This window comes from Pseudochaenichthys georgianus, chromosome 21 (assembly GCF_902827115.2).
Source record: "Pseudochaenichthys georgianus chromosome 21, fPseGeo1.2, whole genome shotgun sequence".
In the NCBI taxonomy this organism is placed as follows: Eukaryota; Metazoa; Chordata; class Actinopteri; order Perciformes; family Channichthyidae; genus Pseudochaenichthys; species Pseudochaenichthys georgianus.
The window spans coordinates 27,992,422-28,004,862 of record NC_047523.1 but is presented as its reverse complement, the minus strand read 5'-3'; the positions used below and the strand labels follow the sequence as shown (position 1 = coordinate 28,004,862).

At 41.8% G+C, this 12,441-nt stretch overlaps 1 protein-coding gene across 5 annotated transcripts in view; it reads right to left on the bottom strand.

Moving 5' to 3' along the window:
* LOC117466902 (FERM, ARHGEF and pleckstrin domain-containing protein 1) overlaps positions 1 to 12,441 on the bottom strand; it is a 59,725-nt gene that overhangs the window by 15,900 nt on the left and 31,384 nt on the right. For 3 of the 5 annotated variants that reach the window (XM_034110401.1, XM_071207055.1, XM_034110404.1), the window contains 11 exons: positions 6,606 to 6,710; positions 6,455 to 6,497; positions 6,010 to 6,088; positions 4,582 to 4,679; positions 3,912 to 4,026; positions 1,798 to 1,945; positions 1,274 to 1,369; positions 1,022 to 1,185; positions 828 to 896; positions 658 to 733; positions 82 to 310 (listed from right to left, as the gene is read on the bottom strand). In XM_034110401.1, coding sequence (XP_033966292.1) covers positions 82 to 310; positions 658 to 733; positions 828 to 896; positions 1,022 to 1,185; positions 1,274 to 1,369; positions 1,798 to 1,945; positions 3,912 to 4,026; positions 4,582 to 4,679; positions 6,010 to 6,088; positions 6,455 to 6,497; positions 6,606 to 6,710 — 1,222 coding nt within the window. The remainder of the gene's footprint in view (positions 1 to 81; positions 311 to 657; positions 734 to 827; positions 897 to 1,021; positions 1,186 to 1,273; positions 1,370 to 1,797; positions 1,946 to 3,911; positions 4,027 to 4,581; positions 4,680 to 6,009; positions 6,089 to 6,454; positions 6,498 to 6,605; positions 6,711 to 12,441) is intronic. The other 2 variants (XM_034110402.1, XM_034110403.1) reach the window with 1 other exon arrangement.

Below are 12,441 nucleotides of genomic sequence, written 5' to 3'. Positions count from 1 at the left end.
GGCTGTGATTCAACCTTACAGTCTGGTTATATTCACTATCTACATCAGCGCAGTCAAAGAAGGGGAGGGGGCTTTTCGCACCCCGAGTTGCTGGACCTGTATTCGGATGATCTTGGTGGGCCTGTCGTGACGAGCCTCTTCTTTCCTCGGTCCTGGACACGGACCCTGCTCGGTCCTCGTGGCCGTTTCTCTGGAGCGACGGGCTGGCCCTCGTGGTCCTCAGAGCGGAGGGGTCTTCTGCACTCACCAACGCCGACTCCTTCCAGTGACTTCGAGAAGGAGAGTCTACTCTGTCCCTGGGAGCACCACTCTGACAGAGGGAGAAACAGGAACAACATTAAATCATGACTATGTTTGATTTGATTATTTATAGTAACTTAAAGCTGGTGTTTTGTGGTTGACCACCTGTGGGGCCATGTGGTGCGGTTTAAATGAGCAAGTTAGATTTCTGTGCTTCAAGTTCTTTTCAGATGACAAAATACTACATACAGGATGCAAGTTTAATATTGATTGTTAGTAAAAAAAAAAAGGTTGCCAGGGTACCATTGAGGCCTTGGTTGTGTAAATGTAGGGCAAATATAACGACCATACTGAGATTCATAAGGTGACATGCTGATAAATGTGTGGTACAGATGCACTGAAAACGGAGACACTCACTTCTGTTAGCCCTTCATGGTGGCGTGGCGAAGGCAGCGGCGAAAGGCGGATGTTTTGTTGGACCCGACTGTGTTTTCTGGCAGACAGGATGTTGAAGGTCAGTGTTAAACACACACATCATCATCATCATCGCCTACACCAAATGTGTCAAAAATGTCTGTAGCCTTTACCTTTCAAACGGGATTTTCTTAAACTCAGACTCCCTCACATAATCAATCACCTGCTTCTGAGTGCGGCCGCTGCAGAGACAGGTACAGGAGGGAAGATAATGAGCTCTCTGTAGTAGACTGTTAAGTGATGGGGAGACACTGCTGTGTGTCTGCAGCTCTGATAGTCAAAGAGCAGCTTTGGAATAAAATCTCACCTGAATCTGAAGGAAGAGCCCCGGGTGAAAAGCACAGGCTTGGGTTTGGGCTTTGGTTCTTCAAAGAGGCGGAAGAAGGCGTGGTATTCGACACAGATCTTCCAGAAGACTTTACAGCAGTCCCTGCTGCCCATCATAAACTCCAGAGTGTCCTGATATGAACTCTGGGGAAGGCATACACAGATAACTTAAATCACCAAACACTGATGGGTTTTTATATTTTCCACAATGAGATTCAGAGACTTCACTTACATTTAGATCCGGCCTCAACTTGATGAGGAAACGCTTCCTCTTGAAGCTCAGTTTACGCACTTTAGACCAGTTGAAGGCGTTAATCTTGGTGTGTCCCTGCAGGGATGAAAAATAACTTTTATAACTCAACATTTAAAAATGATAATGTAATACACTTTCACAACCAACCTTATCTTTATAGGTAAGCACAAATAACTTATGTAAAGCTGCAACAAGCAGTTATATTGCATTTTTGATGGTTAACATTTTTTAAATCTCAGTTTCTCAGATTTCATGATGATGTATTTAATGTCTATCAATCCAGATCCCAAATGTAGTCGGTTTGATATTATGCAAAACAGATATAAGCAGGACATTATCAATGATCGATTATCAAAATAGTCGTCATCGATCGATTAATTAATTATTTGACAAATCATTACAGCTCTATCCCCAGGTTTTTTAACATCTGTACCATGGAGACAACTTATCACGCTAACCTTCATTAAACACCAGACGAGTTGATCTACAAACGTGTGACTGACCTGAAGGACCAGGACACCGGTGTGCGCCACCGACAGGCTTAGCCTCGTGCCCTCTCGGTCCTTGGCAGGATGGAGACGAATCCCGTACATCTCCAACCTGCGGGCCACTTCCAGTAACTGGTAGTCTGATACTGCTGGTGTTTGACCTCTGGAAACACAAAACACCACAGAAACCAGTTCAAATGTTGTCTGAAAAGGGTTGGAAACACAATTCAGCCTGACTGCTACATTGGGTGTGATGTTTCTCCATTCAAATGAACAAGGGCACGGTAGTTTATTTAAACTTATTCTAAATACATCATCCTGCTGCTGTTAATACCCCCTTGAGCACCACATTTATTTATATGCAGCTGAAAATAGTCCTCAACAAATGCACTGCAGCTGTGTCATAAACCATATATTTTTACTGGGCTTTTAAAGGTTTACATGTAAGAATAATTGGTGGTTGAGAGCCACAGAAAGGGCAGGGAAGTCAGGAAGTATTGAATGTTAGACAAGCTCATTATTGGCTTTAGTTGTTTCATGAGAATTGTTGACATTAAGAAAAATATACTGAATAAAAGTGACCTTATCTGTAAATCCATATATTGGTATTGTACAAAAGTCAGTGGGTGACTAGAGACACAACAACATTAAAAGAGCTTGTAATATGTCTTACGGAGTACAAACTGTAGCATTCATTATCCTTTCCTCACATTTTTTGGGACAAATAAATGAAATCCTGGCTTATCTTCCTGGTGTGTTTCTCACTAATTGAGGTGAAAATAGCAAGTCTGGGTGGAATCGAGGTTTCTAATGTTTATCAGAGTTTTTGGAGTAATGATGAAAGGTTGATTTCTAAATTCTTCCTGTTTCCTGTGTGTTACTTAATGAGAGATTTAACTCAGCCTGGCACACAGTGAGAAGAACCGCAGTTACAGTTATCAACTAAGAAGAGCCCTGGTTGGAAAAAGGGCAAGTCAGAGAGAACAGTCAAATCTAATGGAGCTCCTTTCATGTAGCAGCCACCCACTGTGTGTTCACCCCTGGCATGCCCCCATGTAACGTAGAGGTGAGACAAGGTTTGGCAAAGCTTGGATTCAAATATATGCCCTGATGAGGACATTTGAGGCAGGATGGTAGGAGGAAATCTGGAAAGTTTCTAGCAACATACTCTCAGCAGCATACCACTCTTAAACTTAAAGTGGACCTATTATGCTATATTGGAAAAATATATTGTAGGGCCATACCTATACAAAACATGTCTGTGAAGTTTTTTGCTTAAAATACCAAACAGATCACCCATTGTAGCCATCCCTCATACTGCTCATACCCCTCTTTTGCAGCCCTTTTAGAGAAACGCGGATTTTGGGCCCTTAGCTTGAAAAAGAAAAAGAGGTGGCGGAGCTAATGCCTGATCAGAATTCTACCGGAGATAAAGTTAAATTCTGCTGTGATAAAATGCCATCCTGTTCTAAACCACATCAAGAATTATTTCTGAAACAGTATGGAGCTCAAATGCTTTTTCTCTTGCGGGTTTATCACAAGGTGAGTTCCTTTTTTATTTCCTGCTTTTTAAAAACACATGTGCTCTACAGTACAGGTTAGCTCTGAGTGTTAGCGAGGCTTGCCAATGTAAACAAACACGATATTACGTCCAAAACACATCAGGCATTGTTTCTGATAGCAATTTTCTGTGGGTCCGCCGCCGATTTGATGTCATATCGGCAGCAAATCTGTATCCGCTCGTTGTACCCCCGTTTTTAAAAGATTTGGGTACGGAGGAAAAGAGAAAGGGTTTTATTTTCTGACGCTGCGTGAGTTCCCCGACACACCGGGGACACATATTTATATATAAAAGACATCAAAAAGTGCATTTTGCATGATAGGTCCCCTTTAAGGCTGACGCTTAACTTGACACAAACTCCTGCATTAGACTAAAATAACTCATTCATTCTGTGTTTGACTTCCTGAGCGTGTCACCATAATAAAACTTGCCCGTGGGACATGCACAGGCTCTGCAACAATTGATCCTGTTCATGGGTGAAGAGAAATGATGGTCGTTCATTCAGCCATGGTTTAAGTGACATTTTGAGCAGGGCTTAAGAAAGTAAGAGTGGATCAAAGAAACTCACATATTTTTGGAATGAAACTCCATTATCTTGTCGATCAGGGGCATTTGATCTTGGATGTAGTTGTTGTTGAGGAGGTGGGATCGGCACTGGCTCTCCTCAAAGTCCCCAATCTCAGCTGAAAATTAAGAGAGCAGAAAGGAAACATATTTTAATGAAGCAATATATGTTACTAAATAAAGTTAGGTGATTCATTTAAGAGAAAAATAACATGAAATGCCTTCAGAATAGCCTAAATGGCACAGATTCTCCAAGTCTCGGAACTCTACTGGGATAAACACCAAAATAAATGTCCTTGTAAAACATAATTGTGGTAAAAATACACTTTTGGCTATACATCTACATATATAGGCACAAACAGAACCACGTCAACATGTATGTTGTCTTTGATCCCTTTTTGGAAACAGAGATATCAGGTTAGGAAAATGCTCGGTATTTATGTGCGAGTTTGTTCTGAAGCAGTCTTGCAAGATTATTTTCAAGCCTCCGACTCAAAGGTATCCATAGCAACACAGATAATCAATTTGTAATGGTGCGCAATGTGCTATATGACAATGTTTGATGATAAGCTCTGTGTGGAAAAAAAGAAGAAGCATAATGTGTCATCAAAGATCTGATTAGTCGACTCTTTGGTCTCTGGAGCTAAATTAAGAAACAGCCATGGGGAACTCACACTGGATGATATGGGATACCATTAGAGCAGAGCTGGTGTCGTTGCTGGTCAGACGTCCACAGGAAATATCCTGCTTGATCTGGAGGGCAAACAGGTATCTGGACACAAACACAAACAGCCGTTTCAATAGAAAGAAATGGTGAAGAAATGGTGATGGTTTCCAGCACGATCAAATGAAACTTAATTAGAAACACCAAGTACTGCTGAATTTAAACAGGAGATCCTAGGGAGCTGCTGTAACAAAATATCTGAAAAAGTAAAATGTACCCTCCTGGCTCTGTTAATTTCACACAAGACGTCTAAAGGAAGTTGGCAAAGGTGCGCAATTTGATTCAGTAATAATAATAAGTTAAGTGAGGTCATTAATCGAATTGACTGACTGCCTGGTATTACGGTGCAGCTTCTCTTGGATGTAAGCCAGAGCAGGAACCAATTTCGTCCTAATAAAGGGTATAGTAATAACTTTGAACAATGATTATTAAAGGTGGGGTAGGTAATTTTGGAGAAACCAGCTCGAGTGCGCTAGAATTAGAAAATACACAGCCGTAAAAAATCTGCCACCTCCTTACAGAGCCCCTCCTCCAACACACACGAACGCGCACATGACCAATGAGGGCACGAGATAAGTTTGTGCACAGATGGAAGGCTGACAGGCAGGTAGGCCATCCAGTTACTTAAGCCGGGCCGGCTAAAATGATTGGTTGTGCTTTTTACAGTACTACGGCTTCCACAGATGACGTTTTTTAATGGATTTTTTGTCAAAGCACTTAAGATATTCATTGCTATCGGGATGTTAAGAGCATTCCATGGAATATAACAAAAAGTATATCTCGAGCCGGTTTCTCAAACTTACCTACCCCACCTTTAAGTGATCATTTAAAATACAATTGAATGGAGTAGTGCATAACTATAAGTCAGAGTAGAGTAAAGTAATTTCATCAATGGACCTGATGAAATGTTTATGGTGAATGCATAGTTCTGCTCCCTGACCTCATGATGATGGAAGCCTCCCTTTGGCAGGAAAAACTAAGTATATATCTAAAGTAAGCTTTTCAATACAAGGTTAGGCATTAATAGTACATCCACAGGAGTGTCAGTACGCCTATTATATACACATGTTAAAACATGCTGGCTCCACGACAAGGAAAGAGGAACCAGAAAATCATTAGCTCCACGCTAATCTCCAGAGGGCTAAATCAGAACATGGCAGCCATGACACAAGTGCAAAGCTGAGGGGGGAATAAATCTTCTGGGAAACTGGAGCACATTTTTCATTTGTGATTCATTTATGCTCCAACAATCACTTTCAGTCACAGCAGAAGTCTTCAACAGTGACAACATTTTAATAAATGCACATTTGTATTACAACTGGAAGACATACATGAGGCAGAGATAAAAGGAGTTTAGTTGTGTGGAAAAGGAGCTCACCTAGTTAGCTCCTCCAGAAGCTGGGCATGGTCCGGAGGAAAGAACTTCACAGCAAACATCAGGGTCGTGTGCTTCGGCCCTGAGTGGGATAGATAAGATTAATGAATACAAAATACACTCAGTGGCTGGATACAACTAATGCAGTCATCATTCAAAAAATATTAAATATTAAAGTGAAATCAAAACCTTTTTAAAACTACTCGAAACCAAAAACATTATGCCCTTCATAAATGTATGTTTTTCTTGGTTGTTTTGAGCTACAAAACTGTGTGGGTCTCCCATTTGACTTTTCTTGGTTACATAGAACACAAAATAGATTCCGCATAGACCATACTGTTAAGTTGTCGTTAACTGATTTGCCGGCTATTTTCTACAAATAACAGTTAAACAACCAACAAGAAAGATGCCTTGATAAAAACTGTGTAAACCATTTAGAAACACTTACGTCTGAGCTGCTTCATAATGGGTTTGATATGGTCTAACCAAACCTGTGGGGGAAAGGAAAAAGATAATAAAAACATCACTAAGTAACTTGTTATAAGCAACACTTATTCTGAGATGTATAAAAATAGGCTGCATTTTTTATCCTCACTCACCATCATCTTTTGATGATTCTGAAACTCCAGACCAAAGTAGTCGCCCTCGACGAGGTTCATGTGGGAGCACACCAGGTCAAACAGCACCTTGCCTGAGGCTTTTTGCTGTGGACAGGAAGAACAACACATTCTGCTTAGAAAACGTCTTGTCTCAGCAATATCAAAACTAGTGAGTGACATTTTATATTCTTATCAGAGTTTTACACAGAAGAGCAGCGAAAAACAAACTGCTCTTTAGTCCCGTCAAAGCCTGTGAAAGTCATTGTCAGTGAAAAAGATGGCAACTGCGTGTTTAAATTCCTCTGCTGTCCTCCCTCCCTTCTCCTATCCTGGCACACAACAGCACAGTAGGCCACAACAAGCTCCTGCAGCTGGAGGGAGTTGGAACCTGTCTTTGATCTGAGTTTTCAGTGTCATTGCTGTCACTGATGATGGACCAGAAGCCTTTGAGGCTGATACATTATCAGGGTGGGATTAAAAAGTCTCCCTGACCACCTCTGTCCTCACTCACCCCACACAGAGCACACATACTCACTTTGAAGACTGACTAAGCCACCCTCTTGCAAAGCGACAACATGAAAACCTCAAAACGCCAACACAACTTCGGAGCGAGAACTTTCCCATGGAAGGTCAAATTCATGTCAGGGATTTCCACTGAAACATGGCCGCCGTTACAGAAGCCCCAGGGAGAGACACAGAGCTCTGTGAGGCACACAACAAGAGCATTTCTGCATGGCTGCTTCCTCGTGACTGCCTGGTTGCACCAGTGTGGAGCGTATCACAGCTACAGAATGTGTCTATAGTAGCAGTCCCTACTGGCCCGGATAATGATCCAGGGCTGCGTCTGAGTTTCTTTAAATCACTTTCTCCTCTACTTTTTGGACAAAAGCTAGTCATAAGCTACAAGAATTCCCTTCAGACAACTGTGTTGCTGTAAATCTATGTGGTGTCTCTAAGAAATGACTCTCTCTGTGTTCCTGTTAATGCTTAGAGAATAAAAACTGAAGCTCTACCAGCTTAGAGGGAGGGTTACACTTCCACAACCAAATCCATCATCTTTCCTTAAAACAAGACTCCCGCCGTCACCAATCCTCCCAGAGTCGGTCCTTCCTGTGTGAAGCACCACTTTCTCTCTCTGTGCTGATTCCTGCAGCGCAGAGGGCATCCCACCATGGAGCACCAGCTGTTTAGATATGGTGATGAAGAGAGGCCAGAAGGAGGCTTGAGAGAAAAAGCCATCAGCCAAAATACACCCTTCCCATACAGCGGGTGTTTCCTAAGAGGCAAAACAACCTTTACATGAATTCTGTGAGTCATGTCTTCTGCATTGAACAAATGTGCACTGTGGAGGCTGCAGGAATCAGAACAGCAGATCTGAATACAGTAAAAGCTGTGTGAGAGTGTGTCTCTCTTACTGTGGCACTCTCATATCCAGCCCTATAATTCAGCTGTCAGTGTGAAATGACCAGGGGCCACGCGGAGATGGGTAAGGCAGAGGCTGATTAGCGGCAGCCAGAGCTTGATTAAATGCAGCTGTGACACTGCCGCAACAACACAATAAGGCCACTGTCGTTAATGAAGCACAAGGCGCACAGATTGACTGCCGTCGTGACGCAGACAGTCAGAGGAAACCATGTAGCACAGACCTCACTCTAAAGTCTAATTGCAACAATGTAATGATGACACTTGGTGTTTAATCAATGTCTTACACAAATGCACTCTGGTCAAAACACAGCAAAAAAACACATTCTTACAGAAGTATGTGGATAGTGGTTTATCAAGGGATCTTATCATCCCTACTAAATCCCAGCAGATGTGACTTTAGACTTCTTCTAAAAGGAAAAGCACAGGTGCAATAAAAACGTCTCTTTTATTTATTTATTTATTTGTGTATGTATCTATAGTTTATAGCCTATGCCCATCTGCAACAGCCGCCCCACGAGTGCTTTCTGAACAATTAGATTACAAACATTAAAAAGGTTAAAACAGCTTATTCGCCTCGTATAACAGCATCTTGGCACTTTATCTCGATCTCCATCTGTGTAGGCAACAATGTCTGTTCAAGGACAATAGAACACTTTATTGATAGCTGGTAATGGCTGCAAAATGCAACGGCCAAATGTTCTCACAATACTAAGGGTTTACAGCCAGGCCAGAGACACTGCTTTTTAGATATATGCGAATGTCAGTGAGCTAACAGGCTCAACATTACAATGTTAAAAGCTATGTTTATCAGGTATATGTTCTATAATGATGGTAGTTTAGCATGCTTATATTAACACTAAATACAATGTACCCCTAGTTTTTGCATGCACTTGAAATGTGTGATAACTGTTTTTTTTCCAAACCAAATTTCATGGCAATCCATCTGCTGGTTTTTCAATATTTTAGACTAGACCACATTTCAGACCATCCAACTTACCAACATCGTCATACACATTTTAATCATCTTACTTACTTGAACTAGTGGTTAATCAAATGTGTTTGAGGTAATTAAAGTAATACTTGAGATTTAAAGCCAAAATATATTTACCGTACTCTGTCATTCTACTTTTTTAAACCAATATGTTTTTTTTACGTACGAGTATAAGAGCAACTGCGATTTCTCCATCTGATCCTGGCATACATAAATCCCTCTGTGACAACAGAAGCTGTGACTTGACACGTACATGATGTGCAGATGACGCATTATTGTTTATTCTTCTCCATACATGCCACGCTGTCCCTCCCCCAGCAGAAAGGTTATAGTCCTAAAGAAACATAATGCTCAGCAGCTGACATGTCTTTCTTCCTCTGCCCTGCCAAGAAAAGGACACCAATCTCCCTTTTTATGACCTCTATCTATAAAAGCACTGGAGCTGGTTTACACACGAGCAGCCAATTGCAGAGTGAGGCGACGCATCCTGATTCAGCGGTCTCAGACTCGGGCCTGTCCGTCTGGGTTTATTGGTTTGGAAACGCAGGCTCGAAGGATGCTACCACTGTTAACATGTGTGTGAGAGCTAGCATGCATGCATTGCTACACTGACCTCCACATGCTCCCACTGACAGAAGAAAGGCTAAATTAAGATGACAGCGATGTCTACACACATGTCCACTTGGGTTTTCGCTACAGGGTAGACCAGGGTACACCACCCACCCAACCCCCCAACCCCCACCTCTTGTTAGTAAGCTCCTGTCAGCATAAACAAAACACATACAGGTCAGGTGTAAAGTAGCTTTGTGTTTGCTTTACGGTTCCCCTCCAGGAGTTCTTGGTAAGGTCCACTTGACTTGAAATAAGCCAAGCCGGGCAGTGCTCCCCAAATCCTCCTGGGGGGGGTAGGGTGGGTGGGTGGGTGGTAAACAGACTGCCAATGCCTTCAGGCTCCAGATAGATGGACAGAACAAAAGGCATATGGGAATATGGGATTCATGGTGTTTGGAGCACAATAAAAGGAGGAGTTGATGATATTTTCCAAGCCAAGTGGTCAGCCATTGTTGGACCAGATACCAGCAGGGATTTCAACCTTTTATTCCATTTCATCTTGTCTTGGGCCATGCTGGTTCAGTGGCCCCTGCTGGTTCAGTTATACCTTAAAATATACAAAGGAGATGACATCTCACGGCAGGAGATTTCCAGCTGTGACATTCAGCATCATCACAGGAAGCTGATCGAGATGAAAGAGACTGTGTGATTGAAAGGGAATAGGTAGATGGATAAGTCGGGAAAAGGTCAACTTTGGACTGAAACTATCTACAGTGCTCACCTGAAGACAGTAAAAGGCTTATACAAAATAAAGTTGTAGATGTTTCATGTCTTAACCCATTCTCAAACCGACTTCTGGTGACCTTTTTTACTATTTAAAACTTTGCCTTTATATTCAAAACCAGAATCATGGTTCTTCTGAAAGTGCTGCTCAGGGGTCGGGCTGAGATTACAGAACTGCGCACAGCAGCAGGCAGATACATTCCCACACTAAATCCTCCTTATGCCGTTATTGAAAACACATGTGGAGACTGCACTGACTGCCCGTCCCATACTCCCATGGGTTCAGTCACCATAAGGTAAAATAAAAACAGCCATTTAATTAATCACATGTAGGTATCTTTGCACGTGCTGTGGTGAAAACTGTGTATCCGCATGAGCAGATGTATACAGTGCGCTGTAAGGACAGGGTAGGACAGGGAGGTCAATGGCAGCTGAAGCTCATTGTGATTCAGGTCATGTTCAGCAGAGGTTCCCAGGGTGACTCGGCTACAGAGAGGAGCTGCCAAAGTGAGAACAGTGGAGGGAGGCAATCCTGTTAAATTACCTGCATACCGTCACAGCACATATGGACGTGTGACCACGCATATGTTCGCAGTGGTGTGTTCATAATTAGGACAGCCTTAGTATAATTAGAACACAACTAAAACATGAATCCTTTTAATCTAGCTCTATACTAGAATATCTTAAGCAGTGTTAGATTGACAAGAAGTCATTTAATTATTTAAGTATCAAGGATTCTCCCTCATTTGTTTCTTATATATTCCAAGGAAAATATCAACAACAATACAATAAAAGGAAAAGTGATGATTGGGCTGCCACTGCTGTCAGAATAATTTTGTCACAGTACGCGAGCCTTCAGGCCCCGAGAGGACAACCATGAAAAAAATGTCCCCTGCCTCTACAGCCACCTCCTCCACCTCCTCCTCTTCATTCTCTCTTGGACATTTCTCCCCACTTCGCCCGCCTGTATGGGCTGCTAGTAACATATTGATTTTGCATACAAATAATTAAGCGTCCTGTTGAGAACGTTGTGCTGCTGAATACCCACATGGCTCTGTGCGTTGGTGAGATGACCTCCCACTGTTAGTCAAAGCGCCATCATTCAGAAGACCGATAAAATGTTAAGGGTTTGCATCGTTACTGCAGACGCTAAACAAGCTGAAACAGATATTCAACCAAACATTATATGCTGTGCTTGCACATATCAAGTCACGGTATTATGTGAAACATGCACCACAACATTTTTTCATGCCTGAGCCTAACTTAGGGAATCATTCAAATAAGCAGAGGGCAAGTGGGGGTTTCCAGGCTGCTGGAATTACCAAAAAGATTGGCCTCCTTTTCCTTCATCTGTCTGAATCCCTTTCAGGGCGCTCCAAACTTTGATCCCATGCTGCCTATTCTCCACCACCACCCCTACCCAGAGCCAGGATTACTGTCACTTTAGGTGGGGGGATACGTCATTTCACATTTAGGCAGAAACTCCACATTTAGTTGAGCTAGATAAAAGCAGACTGAAGAGCTGAATAATACATTTTAAACGGCTATTATAGAATTACCACAGAAAGATATTCAAGAATAAAATGACTTGAAAAGACTTTATAAATCAAATATTCTCCAAAAAAAAGAATACTTCCTAGTTCATTTTATGTAGTTTATAAGTTATGATAGGATATTCTTCTTTTGAAACAGCTTGCTAAACATATATTTTTAATCTACAAACCTAAAAACTGCAGTGACTTCTTTTTTTAAAGGACATGCAACTCTGTAGAATACTTGCCTTACGTTTCTTAATAACGTTTTTAAAAGTGCAACAATTTGGAGAGCTCAGAAACAAAGGAAAACTGACAAAAGTTGGCTGCTCATATCATATTTTTATTTTCTTATAAATATGTGTTGTAAAGTAAAGTGTATTAGTCATGCTTGTGTGAAAGGAACCACCCACTACCTGCAGAATTAGGAGACTACTGTGAGTACTGTAGAGCACTGTAACTGAAAGCGAAGGCAATCAATAGATTAATTAAGAGATTAATTAGGTGTAACTGGGAGAGACAACTCCAGCAAGGTCAGGCCAAGAAAAAGACA